The sequence below is a fragment of the Branchiostoma lanceolatum genome, chromosome 5 (genome assembly GCF_035083965.1).
Source record: "Branchiostoma lanceolatum isolate klBraLanc5 chromosome 5, klBraLanc5.hap2, whole genome shotgun sequence".
In the NCBI taxonomy this organism is placed as follows: Eukaryota; Metazoa; Chordata; class Leptocardii; order Amphioxiformes; family Branchiostomatidae; genus Branchiostoma; species Branchiostoma lanceolatum.
In genome coordinates this window covers 10,719,269-10,738,061 of record NC_089726.1, presented here as the reverse complement: position 1 = coordinate 10,738,061, position 18,793 = coordinate 10,719,269, and the positions used below count along the sequence as shown (strand labels likewise).

The 18,793-nt window shown below is 44.2% G+C and overlaps 2 protein-coding genes across 2 annotated transcripts; both read left to right on the top strand.

Moving 5' to 3' along the window:
- The first annotated feature begins 46 nt into the window (after window positions 1-46).
- Window positions 47-2,730, top strand: LOC136434254 (uncharacterized). Its single transcript, XM_066426985.1, has one exon. The coding sequence runs from the start codon at window positions 60-62 to the stop codon at window positions 2,598-2,600; it is 2,541 nt and encodes an 846-aa protein (XP_066283082.1). The 5' UTR covers window positions 47-59; the 3' UTR covers window positions 2,601-2,730.
- A 1,059-nt stretch (window positions 2,731-3,789) lies between these two features.
- LOC136435031 (organic cation transporter protein-like) lies at window positions 3,790-14,142 on the top strand. Its single transcript, XM_066428207.1, has 9 exons — window positions 3,790-4,399; window positions 4,892-5,122; window positions 5,840-6,036; window positions 7,865-8,185; window positions 9,840-9,974; window positions 10,617-10,699; window positions 11,701-11,821; window positions 12,214-12,286; window positions 12,624-14,142. The coding sequence occupies exons 1-9, from the start codon at window positions 4,082-4,084 to the stop codon at window positions 12,759-12,761; spliced, it is 1,617 nt and encodes a 538-aa protein (XP_066284304.1). The 5' UTR covers window positions 3,790-4,081; the 3' UTR covers window positions 12,762-14,142.
- Window positions 14,143-18,793: the final 4,651 nt, after the last annotated feature.

Below are 18,793 nucleotides of genomic sequence, written 5' to 3'. Positions count from 1 at the left end.
ATTTTTAAAAAAAGTAACATCCCCATTTCGTATCCTACAGGTTGAAATCTTGAAGCGATATGAGGATCTTAAGGCGCACCCAAAGCTCTTTTTGCTTGGTCCTGACAGCCGGGTTCCTTCTGTCTTCCATCTACATCCTTGTGGTCAGGAATCCCCGGGACGTCAAGGGGACAAAAGCTGATCGTTTGAACACGATTCACGTTGCCGCGGGGATGGACCAAGCGGTGGGGATGACTGGACGAAAATATGCCTCTCCCAGTTCTGGCACAACATCTTACCTCACAACAAACGAGATCGATAAACATGGCAAAGCTTCAGCAGGAACGGAGGAGCATACAACAGAAAACGGCTTAAACGCACGTTTACAAACCACCCTGCCAACGATAGAGGTAATCGATCGCGAGACAAAAGTACTCAAGAGCCAAGAGGCCGCAACACACACGGAGGTCGCCCACGATCGAAAACCTGTACAAACGCCAACATGGACTTCACAAAACTTTAATGAAGCAGGCATGACAGAGGCCCAGGTCAACAACAAAGAAACAGATGAAGAACTCGCCAACGTGCCCGTATATGGACAAAAACTATCCACGGTTTATCTTGAAAACGTAATTGAGAAATCTCTCTCTAATAGGTCAGCAGAAATGACGCGTAATAGTTCACAGAAAGGAGAAGTCGCCAGCGGTGACGAGGCTCACCGTCACAGCCGAGAGCAGCCGCTGTGCAAGTATCCCGACCTACAGATGGAGAGCTCAGAATTCAACTACCTTTTTGAAAATATAACAAACCTGTACTGCGGACATGCCCCGATCAGCCACCTGACATACCTAGACGGAAACTCGCGGACGGATGAATATCCCTGGGACTTAGTCAAACTAAACTCGAGCGCCCTTCTGCCAACACAGACATTACTCAACTGCACGTACAGTAGAATCAAGAGATTCGGCGATTACGAAATCCTCTATACCACGTTGCACTCAAAAGTATTCGTCTCCAACCAAGAAACTATACAATTTCCATTCAAAGACGAGTTCGCTAAAGTTAACTGTTTCTTAGAAGAGGATGTGTTTAACCAAACAGAACGAACATGGGTTAAAGTCATAAGAAAACACAACAACATGTTTGTGCAGGTGATGAGAAACGATGACCTTGTTAAGGACAAAAAGGCGGACATGGAGAAGGACGGCCGAATGAAGACGGCCCTCGGACAAGGTATGAACGTACTCATGGTTGGGGTGGACTCAACCTCACGGATGAACATCATGCGAAAACTGCCCAAAACTTTCAAATACTTCACAGATACTTTGGAAGGTCATGTTATGAAAGGTTATCACGTGATCGGGGACGGCACCACGGCACAGTTCTTCGGCATGTTGACAGGGTTTCTCGAGGAAGAGTTACCCAGCGCGAAAAGGGGAATGGAAAATTCAACAACCTGCGACGCATTCCCGTTTGTCTGGAACAAGTTTAGAAGGATGGGCTACACGACCATGCACGGGGAGGACGAAGCTTGGTCAGGAACGTTCCAATTTCGTACTCGAGGGTTTGAAAAGCAGCCAACTGATTACTACATGAGGCCTTTCTGGGTGGCCCAAGAAGATCTCCCCGAGTCTGAAGAGTGGTTCTGTTTCGGAGCGACACCCAAGCATCACTACACCCTGAAGTACGCCCGCGATTTTGTGGAAGCGTATCACGACATACCCAAGTTTGCAATTGCGTTTCACACCGAACTCAGCCACGACAGTCTAAATATGGTGCAAGTTGCCGACGACGACATTCTGACACTCATCAAATCATGGAAGGACAAAGGCTACCTCAACAACACCGTTTTCATACTTTTTGCCGACCACGGAGCCCGGTACGGCGACCTTAAAAAGCTGCTGCAAGGTCGACTGGAGGAAAGGCTGCCGTTCTTTGGGATCGCCGTTCCTCCTTGGATGAAAGTAAGTCATCCTGAAATCATCCGCAACCTGAGGAAAAACGAAGAACGTCTTACATCAGCCTTCGACTTCCACAAGATGCTGCAGCACGTGATGGACTACCCAGGCGACCCGTTCGGTTTCCAGGGACACGGCATCAGCCTGTTCCAGGAGATCCCGATCAACAGAACATGCGAGGATGCCTCCATCGCTGATCACTGGTGCACCTGTCTGCAGACCGTACCGATCAACAAAACGAACAAACTAGTTCGAGAAGCAGCAGGCTTTGCCGTCTCGTACATGAATCATTTAACCTCAGTGCACCGAAGTCTTTGTGTCGAGTTATTTCTGAGGAACATAACTCACGCAGAAATCATCAAACCCAACCACAAACTACTACAATTCGGTGGCAGCGACCCGTTACTCCGAAAGGCCTTGTTTGGTAAAGACCTGGATGTCCCTTTCCTGGACTTTCGAATTACCCTGGAAACTGGACCCAATGGTGGCGCATATGAAGTGTCCGTGAGAAAATGGCTGTCTGACAAGAAGACTGAGATAACGGCAGACATCAGTCGCATCAACGTGTACGGAGACCATCCCCGCTGCATCCAGGACAACTTTCCGCGCCTGAGGAAGTATTGTTTCTGTAGAGAGTTTCTCAAACCTGTGCCTCAAGAGTAAATTGTAAAATAGGAACATGAAGACTTTGATTTATTTTAGGAGTCTCGTTTGATATATGATGCATCAAATTGGTCAAACGAGATGTAGAATGCTGTTACGTCAAGCTAATCAGAAATATCTTCTCACGCGTACGTGTTGCCTACTTCATCATCCCACGCACAACCGTCCGGACGTCCCGCGGCCTTCCATACGTATACATTGCGTAGTCTGATGTAATAAAGCGCGATTCTGCATGGGTCAAGCATAGAATTAGAACCAGACAGTGCAATGACATCATTCGTAGCTCTGGGAAAATGACAGCGCCGAGACGAAATTCGACCGGTTTCGACTTCATACGTCTAGTATCAAGAATCACACAGCGCAATGACATCAGATAAAAGATGACTTTTCCACAAAAATGAACATGTGTGGAAAGTACTTGGTCTGCTTTCAAGCGACTCCGACTTGGTAGCCATTATAATGATGCTGTAAGACTTAAGTGGATGTTGATGAGTCCTTCTGTGCTGACATAATGTTATTCTCTAAGCAGAGGGTTCGATCCGGGAGCTAGCAGTGTTCAGGCTGCCTCCCTTCTGCGTTAAATATCCCGGACACTGCTATCCCCTCGATCGAAACATATGCTTACTAATAGAGAATAACATCATTTCAGGAGATAAGAGATGTGAATAAAATATGGACGGGCACGTATTCGATCTTTCACGTCTGTTAATTAGTTATTATTGCCTGCTCAAGAGAGAATGTGTAAGTTTTGTACAATGAACGCAGTGGAAAATGAAATACATTTTATTTGCCAATGTCCTCTATATGACGCCGAAAGAAACGAATTATATAAAACAGCTTCCGTTAATTCCCCTAGCTTTTACCATTTGACTAACTTACAAAAATCAATCTTACTACTGAAATCAACCAAACCACTTACGATACAAAACGTGGGTCTCTTTATTTTCCACTGCCTTCAAAAAAGAAGTCAAACCCAACCATAGTCGACCTTAGTTAACATAGAACTTTCTTCACAGTAGACTAGAAAACTATGTCGATTCCCATGTATATCCATGTACTTGTTTGTCTGCAATTAGCCTTCGGGCATGAAGTTGCATTAAAGTTATTATTATTGTGACTTCTATTTTGGTCACTGTTGATACTTGTCTTGATGCATGAAATGTCCCTTGGAAGAATCGACAAAAGAAAGTTGCATGCTATTACTTGAGATATAGCACAACAGATTCCAACAGAAAGTACCTTTGTAGGGCAGGTCCGCTGCGGTGGACGGTGTGGACAAATACGGATCCCTCCCTGACAGATTTGGTCTGTTCCACAAATGGCAAACACCAGATTTAGTCAACATACCAATGACGTAATCTGGTACCCTTGCAGTGATGTAACTTTCCGACCTTTGCTCTCAGTGCAACACGACGTAGCGGTATACGTATCACGGTGATATACTAGTATGCGATCTTTTTGAGCGAGGCTACCAATATAGGATGGAGTTAGACGAAGCCCTGTTTTTTCTAGGAGATTTTGGCTTATACCAGACCATCATATATGTCCTGATATGTGTTTCCGGACAGTTTACCCAAGCCTGGCACATGCTGAGTATGGCTTTCCTCGGGGGACTACCAGAACACCACTGTAAGGTGCCGGAGGGGTTACACCTTAACTATAGTGTACCCTCTAGCCTGGTAGACGGCCGTGTGGTGTACAGTCAATGTAGCATGTACAAAAACGTCAGCATTGACAACTCTACCGTGCCATGCGAGGATGGCTGGGAGTACAGCTTCCAGTCTACAATCGTAACTGAGGTAGGGTCTTCTCTTGTTATTTCTATATAAAAACGAGCAAATAACAACAGCAAAAGAAGTTTGATAAAGCATTATACACAACATGTATCATTGCCCCTTTTTACATGTCCCCTCATAGCTATATCACGATGTTACAATCATTATGATGAATTCATGTGACTATTCTACTGTGCTACTTTGGTTGAATCGGTCGTTTATTTGGCTTCGGTGTTTATCTTCTCGTGTGTTGAGAACCGTGTTTACGTTTCCGCAAAGCATAATACGTTTGATCAATCGAATCGAATGAAGACCTTATTGTACATTCGTGCCCCGAGGGGCTAGATACAGGTCGTCTAACATAAACCTAACTAACATGGAAGTGACATATACAGTGAAATATATACAGTACATAGTTTAAACATGCATGGTAGACGAAAGTGATAAGCTAAAGCTAATCCAGTCAATGTACTTTGGTCGTCACAATTACGGATGCGGCTTGTTTGTACATCACAGTGGGACCTGGTGTGCAATAAGTCAGCACTGGTGGAGACGTCTGAGTCCGTCTTCATGGCGGGAGTCATGGTCGGCTCGTTGGTGTTCGGGCAGCTGTCGGACCACTTCGGACGCCTTCGGATCTGGCTCGTGTCCATCTGGCTGCAGATCGTTTTCGGAGTGGGCGCAGCGTTTGCGCAGGACTACTACTCCTTCACTATCCTGAGGTTCATCACCGGAGCTCTAGAACAGGTACAGGCTTTGAAGTTGGTGATATACATATACGTGCAATCTTGAGACACCGGTCATACTGTAGGTCATGCCAATAGTTTATCAGCGTCAGCGTCCAATGTGACGAATATGAACACATTTGACAGCTGGCCTACGAAACGAAATAATACATACATGTAAGGTCTGTGCCGGTACTCCGAGAGATGGAACGGGAAACGTCGTGCTGGCTGTAAGTCTGATCAGCTGGGAAAGGAACACAAAGTTCTCAAGGTGAGAGCAACAGACAACATAACGTCGGTCAGAAAAAGCAGCTCTAAAATTTGGTGTTGAGACAAGAATTCTAAGATGCGTACTGACGACTTTGAAACATCCAGCTTGAAATGAGATATTGAACTCTTTCGAGCATCCTTAAGGCCGTTGTAAATTATCAGGAATGATGGGGGGTGCTGCATATCGATGTTCATCTAAAAGAGTCCCTCGCATATGTTTCGGGAGTATCAATGATAGAATTTGCTTGCTAGTCCCTCCATCTTCCCCAATTTCGGAACCCGGTCCTTAGTCAATACCAGACTCTTCGAGTTGCTGGCAAACACAGGGGTTGCAAACACCTAACTCCTTGGTCGGTTATCTCCTTTGAAGAATTATTCAGCCTTATATGGCTAATCGTGATATTTTTCTAGAAACCCAATGAGTCTGTGCGAGACTACGCTCGTTCTTTATGACCTTCTCCCTGCGCAGGGGGTTGATATCGTGTCCTACGTGATGGCCACCGAGATGTTCTCCCCCGCCCGGCGCAGCTTTGCCGGAGTGCTGACCACTCTGTTCTGGGCCTCGGGCATCATGAGCCTCGCCCTGCTGGCCTACCTCCTCCCGAACTGGCGACATCTACAACTTCTTATCTCTCTCTTCAACGTCATCGCCCTACCGTACTGGTGGTATGTTCGTTGTTTTTGACTAGTTGCTTTTTTTGTTGTTAAGCGGGTATCTCACCGGACTGCGCCAATTTGTGCCAGTTTTTTCAAGTTACGGTCAAACCGAAATTCGACTCATGCGTATGAAGCCCAGCAATGAGCCAATGTCACATTCTCAGTTAAGATAACTGTATTGGAAATTGCAGCGTTGCCACTGAATCAAAAACCAATGTGCAATAAGTAAGTTGAAAATTCATTAAAACGAGTTTTGCAGTGATAAAAGGATGTTCACTGCTTTGCGTCCAGTTGCGCCAATTTGTCAATTGCGAATTTTTTTGAAATTTCGCCAATTTGCGACGGTTTGCGATGTTCAATTTGGTTTGTTCTAGCCCAGTATTTGAAAACGTCACAGAGCTCGAGGTTCTTATCTCTTTTCTACTGTTTTAGTAGTCTGGTGATCTCTTAGTTTTCTTACCGTTCACAGATTAAAACGTAGAAAACGAGGATGCTTCAAGGACGATTCATTTTGACCTACTTCCAATTATACTATCAGGCACGTGTGCAATGATGCACATCTTCATACTTGCAGTCACAGGTGCTAAGGTGTAGTAAAGTCATGTAATTGAACCAATTGAATGCGAGACATCAGGTCACCATTTTGAACGATCACTGCGGTAACCGTTTGCCAGCTACCCCAAGGCAACCTTCCACTGTACTGTGCAACTGGGCCTGGAGGATCTGTCACGGACCCCACACTGATAATGACGACTTGTGCTAACGTGTTGGCGAACGGTTAGGTGACAATCCTCCAAACAGAATGATCACTTCGCATTCAACTATCACGCCTTATTCCAGATCTAGATATGCTATGAACTGCCCTCTAAGTACACGGCACAGCTTTTGTCATACTTATGCTGTTTAACAATATCCGGAGTTCCTAAGCCTGAATTTGACCACCGTGATTATAACGTTCTGTCATAGCTATACAGACCTCAGGTCTTAACCTTAGTTATCCTGTAACTTGTCTTTATGTGGCTCGACTCCTAAGAATACAATTGCCCTAATATTGCCAATAAGGCAGATACTTTCAGATGATATGTGTAGGTTAGCATATAACCGATGCAATTTGGACTAATCATGTGTACATTGAATCATGCCGAAACAGTTCTAGTTTCCATTACTTGCATACGGATTGCACCATTATGGTTAACTGATAACATAACACCCGCCTAAGGGCACAAGGCGGCCCTCAGTTGCCAATGACACATTTGGAATACAGAAGACGAGCCTTCTCGTCCTCTGGGGCTGCACTTTGGAACACACTTCCACAACATCTCAAATCAGCCAGATCACTTCCACATTTTAAACAACTATATGATGTCCACTGCCTCTCTGCCAAACATTGATATGCAAATTCCGTTCTAGTCCTTTCTTTTCTGACGTTATTCCCTTGTTTTTCTATGTTATGTTATGTTATGTTATGTTATGTTATGTTATGTTATTGTTTTATTCATTTTGTTATTTGAAATCAGTTGTAATAAGTTAGTATTTCGAAGCATTTAGTTAAGTTTACCTTGTACTATTATTTGATTACAGTTGTTATTTTTGTTATCTTATGTATTTAAGTTTGAACAATGTGGGGATTGCCCCCCCCCCCCCGGGCACATTGAAAAACGCCATTACAGGCGATATGTACCCCCTGGATAAATAAACAATCAAACAAACAAACAAACAAGTAAATAAACAATGTTTGACTGCAAAACCCGATATATTTTTACCATACCACTATGTCAAACGTATGCACCAGGTCTCCAACATCAGCTGAGAGTTTTTTTATTGATTTGTTTGACAGGGTTATTCCGGAATCATCCAGGTGGCTTGTTTCGAGAGGCAGAATCAGCGAAGCGGAAGAGATCCTTCAGAAGGTGGCCAGGTTCAACAACAAAGCCGTGCCCAGCCCCATGCTTGTTAGCGGGGGTGGTACGGGAAAAACCGAATTTGATCCTCCAGGACCCCAAGGTCCTGATGTCACACCTATTATCCCAGGTAGCACAGACGAGAAGGATTTACACATGAGTGGCTCGTCAGGCGCCTCGACAGAGAGGAAGAATATTCTAGACTTATTCCGAACGCCGAGACTGCGGAAATTCACACTCATTATGATGTTTGTGTGGTATGTATGCAACAATGTTATAACAGTAATGCAACATGAACGTCCGGTAAATCATAGATACATGGAAGGAGGGAGGGAGGGAGGGAGGGAGATAGGGAGGGAGGGAGGAAGGGAGGGAGGGAGGAAGGAAGGAAGGAAGGAAGGAAGGAAGGAAGGAAGGAAGGAAGGAAGGAAGGAAGGAAGGAAGGAAGGAAGGAAGGAAGGAAGGAAGGAAGGAAGGAAGGAAGGAAGGAAGGAAGGAAGGAAGGAAGGAAGGAAGGAAGGAAGGAAGGAAGGAAGGAAGGAAGGAAGGAAGGAAGGAAGGAAGGAAGGAAGGAAGGAAGGAAGGAAGGAAGGAGGGAGCGAGGAAGTAGAAAGGGTGGCAGAAAAGTATAATGGACTAAGATCATTTTTTCATTGCAATTTGCAATATCTGTGTCATATTTCCTATTGTAATGATTCCAGAAGAACGTCCCTCCCGATGAGCGTCCCTCACTTGCTACCTGCTGACTGAATGAATCTGTCAGGTTGATGACTTGCATGTAACGTTGGGTAACATAAATTCGTGGGGTACTTAAATTCGGGATTTTTCGAAAACGGGGTATTTAGGGATATGTGCTAGATGCAACATCAGTAATACCGCTAGAAATGCTAACTTGACAGACTAACGTATTCAGAACACTGTCTGAAAAGCTTCGATAACCATGCATTAGAAGTTGGCTACGTCAAAAACTCTCCGTCCCTTATTGTCACAGTCTGAGGGCTTCGTGGGAGAACTATACTACATAGTTGTTCGCTGGTTTATAAGACAAATGTCACAAAACTTCTCAACACAATTATTTACAATACAACTTATTAGAATCTCTTTTGCTAACCTACAACTGGACTCTAAGTGTGATTAATCATCAAAACGCCTCTTTGTTGCTACAACCAATGGCTACGGCACTACGGTGAATTTTCCCGCCGCCATATTCGTTACCCAGAATCCTGCTATTCGGCAGACGACAAACGTTTGTGAGGAACACTTTTTTGTCCAAATGTTGTGTGTGATAGTGGACTGATGGCGATATTTTCCTCAAAGTTTGCTCTTAGCACAAGCAGAAACACATGGACATAGTAGTATTACCATTTCTACGGCATCCAGCTAACGCCCCGATGAATAATGTACAAATTTCCATGACGGTGGGGGTGAACTTTGAGTAGCGTTCTACCGACTCAACACACGGGTTGTTCCCTGAGGCCTGATGTGTGCGGTACGACCGTTTTTTCGTGTATTTTTTTTACTTGGACACGTCTGTATCCATAGCACTCTCCTCAAGCCAAGGATGGAACGAATAGCTGCTGTATAAAATGTAATCAGCTGTAAGATATTCAAGACGAATCTTCTCTCCCGAATTAATGTTCACCCCTGTCCGACAGCACCGTCATTGTGCGTGCGGCGGACGGTAGTTTCAAGTTGAAATATTATGGTGTCAGCACGACTAGAGACAAAATCTACCATATATATGATTAGTGCAAAGATAGTACATGATACTGACAGAATAATAGAAAAAAAGGATGGTTTATTGTTCTGCTAGATTGATTTCAGTTAACCATTATCGGAAAAATCCCGAATTTATGTTACCCAACGTTACATCTTTATTCCTATATGTTCGTTTCATTCTCTTCCCTGCAGGTGGGTAAATTCCCTGGTCTATTATGGTTTGTCTCTCAACACGGACATCCTTGCTGGTGACAAGTACGTCAACTTCTTCATCAGCGGCGCTGTGGAGATTCCAGCCTACATCATCTCCAGTTTTGTCGTACACAGGTAGGGCAAATGTCGGCTCCATGTCCAGCTTTAAAAAGTCACCTGTGCTAGTCCTCCTCTCGTGCCAGGCCCGCCGCTTGTATGTTTCAGGCAACGAGCTTGGCGCACCAGCCTGAGATTCATATTTCCCGCTGGTCAGCCGTCAGCCAATCGGATACACCCCATCTTGTAGTTCGAGGGGGATTTAGCTACCAGCCAATCACGTTACTTCTTTGCCGTTGGCGGCGACGTGATTGGCTGGCGAGGGCTTGCCAGCCCTGACGCAGCGAGAGGGACAGATCGCAGGCCGATAAACCAGGGCTACATACAAGTGGAGAGCTTGGCATGAGAGGATGGCACTGGTAGATAGCATGATTAAAAGTTAGAACCTTTGCTCCAATGTAAAGAAACTGCAAATTTTCTTTGGAAATGTAAAGAAACTGCGACCTTTCTTTGGATGGCTCACCCAGTTGACTTTAGTCACATGACCGTGCGGACGGGAACACGGCTCCGGTGAAAGGTCATGGGGGACTGGTAGGAAGAACTGCGAGATGTCTCTGCGAGTAGATGCAGTTATTATACACCACAGGTAAAGAAAAGATACGATGTAAATAGTCAGACTGTATTAGTTGGTAGATGCTGACTTTCGTCTTTTCATTTCAGATGGGGGCGACGCTTACCTTTGTGCATATTTCACGTGGTAGGCGGTGTGTCGTGTGCACTGACGATAGCTATACCCACATCAGGTACAGGCGACAAAAATAAATGTTTCCATAAAGAAATCAAATTTACTGGCTCATTTTGGAACCACCTAACTGCCCTACCTTATAAGGAATATACTCTCTCCCAATATATATATATATATATATGTATATCTTAATACCTATATACCTGTCTATATATATACCACATGTCAGCCAAAGCAATAAATAAAAAGGATTATCCATAGGTAAGACTTTTAGACTAAGTAAGGAGGATTCTAATTCACGGTAAGTCTAATTGACAGGAGCATCTTCGCTGGATAGCTTTAAAGAACGCTTGCAGCTAGATGTGCAAAGGTTACGTGTTCGGTCGTTCGGTGTAATATAACCAGCTGCTGTCGCACCGCGTGCCTGCCTACTGTCGTCTATCTAAAGCATCACTCTCGCGTCCCAATAGCTGATTAATTCAGAACACGGAGCCTGAAATCTATAACATCCGTCGTCCTTTGATCATCGCCGTTTTGAAAATATAGTTAATCACGCAGAAGATTATCCGGGGCAGCATGTAGGTGAGAAGCACACATTGATCAGATCTGTCCAAATTTCCAATTATCAGAGTCTGAATCGGAAAATCAACCTCGAGCTGTTGTATTGATTTTTAGAACACATAACAACTTCTTGGAAGGCATGAGGACTTCTTGATAAACATAGACCTTTTAGCCTGTGCATTGATTCGCCCTGGGGGACAAGGAACCTTACACGATGCCTTAACAAATCTCTACAGAGTATGTAAACAAGAAAATGAGGCGCACAGTACTGCTTAGCTTACGTCAATATCCGCGCACAGACAATTTTCGTAGATGGCTTTTAACATCAATAGTTGCATTGCTTTGAGTCCATGCCGTGATTTCACGCCATTAGAATTTCTCTATTCAAACTGACGAATCGCCGATTAAGCATGCAAAACCTTAAGAAATATTTGACAGTAAATAAAGTTGATGCGATCATGTTGTGATTTGTTCTTAATCATGCCAGTGCCCTTTCAGCTAATGGAGTTGACCTCTCGCCCCTGGTGGTGACCCTTGCCATGCTGGGGAAGTTTGGCATTGCTGCTTCCTACGCTATTGTGTTCCTGTATGCTACAGAACTGTTTCCTACGGTGGTCAGGTGAGGAACTTCAGGATCATTTGAATGGTTACCGTTGTTAATCGACCTAAATCCGTTGTAAGACTAAAGGAGTCTTTAGTACATGTTCTCGCACCGTCTAGTAAAGGTTCGCTTTGTCAATCAGTGCAATTAAGAACACGATCTTGTTATATTGTTGCCAGGTTGTTGTAAAGGTTGTCATCTCAGTTTTTCATTGGTACAAAATAGCAAATTTACTGTGTCGAATCCCAGTTTCGAGAAGAATACTCCGCTTACTATATGCTCAATGTTTTACGATGAAGAACAAAAACAAATAAGCAAGCTTATCAGGTCTTATTACTATATGTTAACGTCCGCGTCGAGAACACATTTTTGTTTATCAATTGCCGAGATGTGAAACTCTGGCTTTGCAGGAACGTTGGGGTAGGAGTGTCATCTTTCTCGTCCAGGGTTGGCGGCATCATCGCTCCCTTTGCCATGTATCTGGTGAGTAGCAAGATGCCAAGACGCCCGCTGTGTAATGCAGCTATTTTGATAACTCTGCGTCCGACAATTTGATTAGCGTGTCCAGGAAACTGATATTATGTGAGTGGAACGTGACACACGTGCACAGATATCAGATGCCTAATCATCGAAATATGTAAGGCAGGAGGTTTGTGCTTTGCTTTGCCTTATCTTTTACGGCCACCCAGAAAATCTGATACCGTTACATTTCAACATCTTTTTTCCACACGAAATGGTAGTACACGTTCAACTTTTGAACGACTTGTTCTAACACCTCCTTCACTTCTCCTGCCCTCCTTCCTTCCTTCCTTCTGCTCAGGAGCGAGTGAGTAGTATCCACGTTCCCCTGGCGCTGTTTGGTGCGCTGTCCATTCTAGCCGGGCTGGCGGCCCTCCTACTGCCGGAGACCAAGGGAAGGAAGATGACACAAACCATTGGCGAACTGGAGGATAACTGAGGCTAGGCATAGCCTCATCTTCAGAGGTGGCTGAAAGAGTAGAAATTGGCCAAACAGATAACATGCCAGAGTTAGCCGGCCGGGGAGTACAGTTCGCCTCCTGAGGTGGCAAACCGTTACTATCAAAGCAGAGGTTTCGGTCGGGGGCTAGGAGTTTTGATAAGAAACGTAAAGAATAACAAACTGTACTCCCGGCCGGCTAACTCCTCTGGCATGTTATCTGTCTATTTGGCCAATTAGATTTCTACTCTTTCCAGCCACCTCTGGAGCCCGGTAGAGGCTAGCTAAACCGACTGCGATGGGCGTGGGTGATGCAGGGAAGTAGCGGTGAGGGAGTGGTGAGGGGGCGGGAGTGAGTAGGTAGCTAGAAATCTTGGCTTAAACATGTTTTCCTGACTTGACTCTTCACTGAGCGGTACGATGAATGAAAATTCGACGTTTTCATTGATGTTAACAATATTTTTGTTGTAGTTCAGTTGTAGTTCAAGGGAAAATGATGTTTCTGCAACAGGATCAGGGCATATGAAAGCAGATGATGAAGCGAAACTTTGGCCAGATAAAAGTCTTGTGGGTTTTGTTTAAAGAGCCTAAGTTACTGCCAAACCTAATGAAACTATTCACGAATTCAGGGCAATATCTCTAGTTTCATCTATTGATTTTAGATTCCATACAAAAGCCAAATCATGTCTGTTTTACTGATAATCAAGCATAACTTATGACATCACCAGGTATATAGATGAACAATGACGAAAAGTGAAAACTGAACATAGGCATACTCGTGTCCGAATCTCGAAGAAAGATTTTTTGTCCCTCGGTGTTCGCATGTTTGATACAGCGCTATGTTTTGTTCAATGGATGTGCTAACACGACATACTCCGTGTGGGCTGCGTGTGCAGTACATGATATAGTGACACAGAGCACAGGGATTAGTATAGGGTCAATGACCCGCCCTGAGGTCTATACGGTGTCATAGGCATTGTCGCTTCCTATAACAACCGGATGAACGACCGAGTCTGCGAAGCTCACTCGGTGAATTTATTCAAATGAACAGGCACCATGACACCATATACACCAAAGAATAGGCGGGTCATTAACCCTTGTATTAGTTTTTTTCTCAGTTTATGAACTTTATTTGCTCTCTGCCAGAAATTGGCTATTGCAATGTACAATGTACAACATAAAATAAAATAAATGATCACAACTGATAAACATTAACATCACAGTGAATAAATAAACGTAAAGCATGAACCACAAAATCAACCCAGTACAAAATACTGAATAAGAAATGAGCAGAAATTTATGAGTAAGTATATTAGTCTGAGCACGATCAGAAGAAGCTTTCATGTCAAATAAAATCACTGTAGGCATATCGGTCAACAAAGTGTTTTGTTCAATTTGTCGTGTTTAGGTTCCCAGACTTCAAGATCAGGATTGGCAATGTGTGTATGAAAGTGCGTGTGCGTGCGTGCATGCGAGTGTGTTTATGTGTGCGTGCGTGCATGCGAGTGTGTTTATGTGTGTGTGTGTGTGTGTGTGCGTGTGTGTGTCACGGTGTGTGTGCGTGTGTGTGTATATGTGTGCGTTCATGTTTTTGCGTGCATGTGTGTGTGTGTGTGTGTGTACGTGTGCATGTGTGTGTATGCGCGCGTGCGTGCGTGTGTGTGAAGTGTATTTCAGATATCACATTGTGTATGCGCGCGTGCGTGCGTGTGTGTGTGTGTGTGTGTGTGTGTGAACGTGCATTTCAGATATCACATAGTTTCAAAATATTGAGTTTTTGAGATATCTATCTATGTTTATAAAGTATCAAAAATATGTGATATCCTTAGTGTTCAATGTATTTGATAATTTTGAAGTATTGGCAAACACCCTATCCTTCTTCTGAATGAAAACATTTATAGACATGGATTTGTGGGGGGAAAAGATAACTCATTTACAACTAGCTAGCGCGGAGAAACTAAATGAATCACCGTGTCCGGTCCATACACGACCGCAGTCACTGCCGCACCGTGACAATATGATTAAGGACGAATCGCCGGTAGTAGCCAAGCATCCCGATCTGCATGAATTTCCTTATAAAGTCACCTCTGCATGAGAAAATAGACTTCCGTGACACAAGTTTGTATCGCAGCAACTGTATTAGATACAGTGTATGTGTGACCTTGTGTGTGTCTATTCTTAGAAACTAATCTATTTCATGTTATTAGATCCCGATTGGCAGTATTGCTCGCGAGTCTGCCGTGATTTGAAATACCTGTGGAACTATGATGAACCTTTTCTATGTTCCCGACATTTGCAAGAAAGAGTAAAGCAAAATTTGCAAAAAAATATATGTGACAGTTATTACTTGATATCAATACACAACGGTTACATATATAGTGACGGTATTTTCCTATGAGCTTAAACGGCCTCCTATAAGTGACTTGACATGATATGGTAATCTGAATGAGATGTAAACCGAAAGTCAGACGTTCATACGTTTTCAATATTTTACTTTTTAGTAAGCCATGTGCATTCTGTCTGGCACATTCGTTTGCTACTCTATTTAGATTTTTGCTTTTCGCAAGGTTTATTTCCACTGCAGCTCCTGTACATGTTGTTGCCGTAGTAACAGTACTCAAGTCTGAGACGTCGTTACTCGGTGAGATGACTCCGCCCACTAGTCTGACTCCTTACGGATTATTCCGACTCGCCAATCAGTCCCGACTCTGAGACCAGAGAGACGCGCCTCACGTATATGCTGAGCCCTCCGGCCGCTCTCTACGTATTTCACAGTAGTGCACACACTGACACGATGTGCCTGCCAGGCTTGCACAACAAGCTTAGGCGCCCCTTTAAGATATTTCAAGCGGTGATTTTCCTGGCTTTCGTCGGGACCAGAGCGCTGGAGTGTCCGGGGCACGGGTGCCGCTGCTCCCGCCCGCCCTTCGAGTCAGGTCTGACCGTCAACTGCAGCAACCTGGACTCAGCACGCATACAACAGGATGTCGTGCGCCTACTGCCAAAGAACACCAAAATATTGTAAGTTGCATCCGTAATTTCTTAACGTTTCTTGACGGATAGCCTTATCTATCGGGTTGGGTGGAAACTTGGCTTATTCAATCCCTGCCTTTTACCCTCACATATTTGCTGTAAATTATGCTATGTTTGTTCTTCGGCACTCAACGTGATATTTTTTGGCGTTTGAAATGTATAACTTTATCCTCAAATTAAGGACCACAGAATCTGGGGTGTGAGTTTCAATTTCTTTTTAAATTAAAAGCTCACAGCCAGCCTGCTGGTGCGTGTTCCCCAGCCTCATTATTCAGCATGTATCACTCGTTTTCTAGTCCGCTTGTAACCAGCCTTAATCCGGGCATTAACTGGTAGCAAAGATTATCCTTATTGTGAATAAAAGACTATATTAATGGCTACACAAACCGTATTGGACAAGGCATCTGAGATATAGTAGTGACGAAACCAGTTTGTAGGGAAAATGTCGCCAGAGCTATAACGCGTTCTTTCGTTCTAGTTGTTTCCTGAACATTACAGATGTTTTCTCCGCGCGCAGGTGTATTGATCATCGTCCGGGGTTAGAAGAAACCGCTGTTCAGATCAGTGCATGCGATTGTAGTAATTCTGAACATGCTCTGTGCCAGTCAGTGGGCTGCAGATCACATACACATGTAATCGGGCATGTGAATATACCAGTGAAAACCTGTTCCATTGCCCCATTATCACAGCGTAGCACTTGTAAAGATCGAGAAACTGTTTGGAGTTTTTAGAGATGAAAATACGATTCTAAAATGTGACCTATAGAGAAATGTATCATCATTCGTAGCTCTGGGATCATGACAGCGCTGAGACGGAATTCGAAAACTTGAATAGAGAAATGTATCTTTATACATTTGAAATGTTCCCACAATAACCAGGTCAGGTGGGTTAGAACTGCCCTGCTTGTATACCAGTCGCCGCCGTGAGCCTCTGAAGCTAGCCTGGTAACCATACCGCTATCTCTACTGGGCAAAGAGTGTTGCCCGCCCGCCCAGTACATTTCCGCTGGCCGAGTAATTGTTATGGGGTTATCACGGTGATTCGAAAAGCCGGTCAAAAAGACAGGCTGCCAGAAACAGCCCTATGCTTAGCAGACTGGGCCCGGTAAAACATCCCATGCCGACCAGTGAATAATGGTGACCAGGTTACTGTGAAGCGACACATGTCCGACAAAGGCAATTAGAATTGTATGAACCCATACCTTCGCCATAGTGTAAATCTTCATGTTGTTCTATGCCGCTGGTGAACTTATATACGGATTCTGGCTTCCTTTATCCCTTTGTGTTTTGACCATTTTAGGGCCCCTGGGGACAGGCCCTAGAGGCAAGGGAATAGTTGCCCCAGTGTTCCGACTGACAGCCGTCAGCTGCCACATGTTTGAGAGTCCCATCATGCAATGCAGCGGATCTATAAAATTCCCTCGTACGCTATCTACTCACCAAAAATCATGACGATCCGTCAACACCTTCTTGAGTTAGTCTCTTTCAAACTCTAAAACAAAATCGGCCCAGACTTACACGACTTAATCTCCCTCCAAAGCGCTCAAATATCATGTTCACAGCATGTCCAGGACACGAGATATCAAAACCTAACGTTCTGATGCAGTACCTTAGAACGTCGCGAGGGGGCTCAAAATCAAGTCATGTCGATATTTCATCAAGACCTACCAGTCTTGCCCACAAAACAAATATCAAGATAATCCACCGGGGCATTCTCGAGTTATAGTCACACACACACACACACACACAAACACACACACACACACACACACACACACACACACACACACACACACACACACACACACAAACTGTTCCCACCGTTTGGTACTCAGTGTGCATCTATACGTCAATGACGTCCGTTGCTATGGATACCGGATGTTAAATGTCAAGCACAGACGAAAATGAGCCTGAAGTGCACTTGTAAAGAGTGCGCACGTGGTCTCTACTTAGCTATAGGTTCTTCATGCTTGATCTCCTTCTATCTCAGTGGTGTGTGTATGTATGTATGTATGTATGTATGTATGTATATACATTTATGTCATATCTTTTAGGAAAAACACTTTTTGAACACCTCAATTCTGGGTTGATAACTCTGGTACTTGGAAGCACGTTTGTCCATGTAATGTCTATGGTGGCAACCTGGGCGGTTAATTTCCAAGCCCAACCGGTGACGTTTATCCGATGACGTCCGTCGCTGTGGGGATCAAATACGAAGGCAGTCAGAGAAAGATTCCCACTGTCCATCGATTTCGGCTCGCTGAAATTACACGCTTCTCTGAGCCATGGCATAGTCGTTTCGATTTCTCATTCAGTTTCTGTTTCATAGGTGCCTGGGCGTATATGTGATAGAGGGGACAGTTAAATACAAACCACCAGGCTCCTGTATACGGGCTGTCTTTTGGAGGTTTTATCTTGACTCATTTCCATAAACTGAGAGGAACGGAAGTTATCACAGTCGTTAGCTATTAGAAGACGGTTACTGTGGCAAGTCCTTTCAATTCATGGGAAAGGAATATGAGAAAGGTTTTTCACTGACGGCGTGTTCAAGACTAGCCCTGATCAGGCTGATGCCAGCTCTGCATTCAAATGGCCCCATTATCATACCTCAGAAACTGTTTGGAGCTCTAGTTCGGAGATGAAAATGTTCTAAAGAAATGTGACATATAGAGATACTTTGTACACGTTTCGGGCTTCTTGAATAAAACCATAAATCTGACACGAACTGCCGTAAATCAGCCGCCGCGTTGCGTCTGTGTAAAATGTCAAGCAGAGACGATAATGTGCTTGGGACTCACATGCAATTTGAGTCGCATACATGTGCTATTTGCATATACGTCCTGATTTCCTTGCCTGGAGAGTGTGCGTATATGTATGTATGTATGTACACGTATGTATGTATGTATGCATGTATGTATGTATGTATGTATGTATGTATGTATGTATGTATGTATGTGTGCCGTGCCGTACAGTGTGAGTATGTTCACATTGAAGGACTGA

Bases quoted from the DNA above. Each gene is read 5' to 3' on its own strand.
- LOC136434254 (XM_066426985.1), top strand. From the start codon at position 60: ATGAGGATCTTAAGGCGCACCCAAAGCTCTTTTTGCTTGGTCCTGACA.
- LOC136435031 (XM_066428207.1), top strand. From the start codon at position 4,082: ATGGAGTTAGACGAAGCCCTGTTTTTTCTAGGAGATTTTGGCTTATAC. The intron at 4,400-4,891 runs GTAGGGTCTTCT...TGTACATCACAG, and splicing joins AGTCTACAATCGTAACTGAG to TGGGACCTGGTGTGCAATAA. The intron at 10,700-11,700 runs GTACAGGCGACA...GTGCCCTTTCAG, and splicing joins GATAGCTATACCCACATCAG to CTAATGGAGTTGACCTCTCG.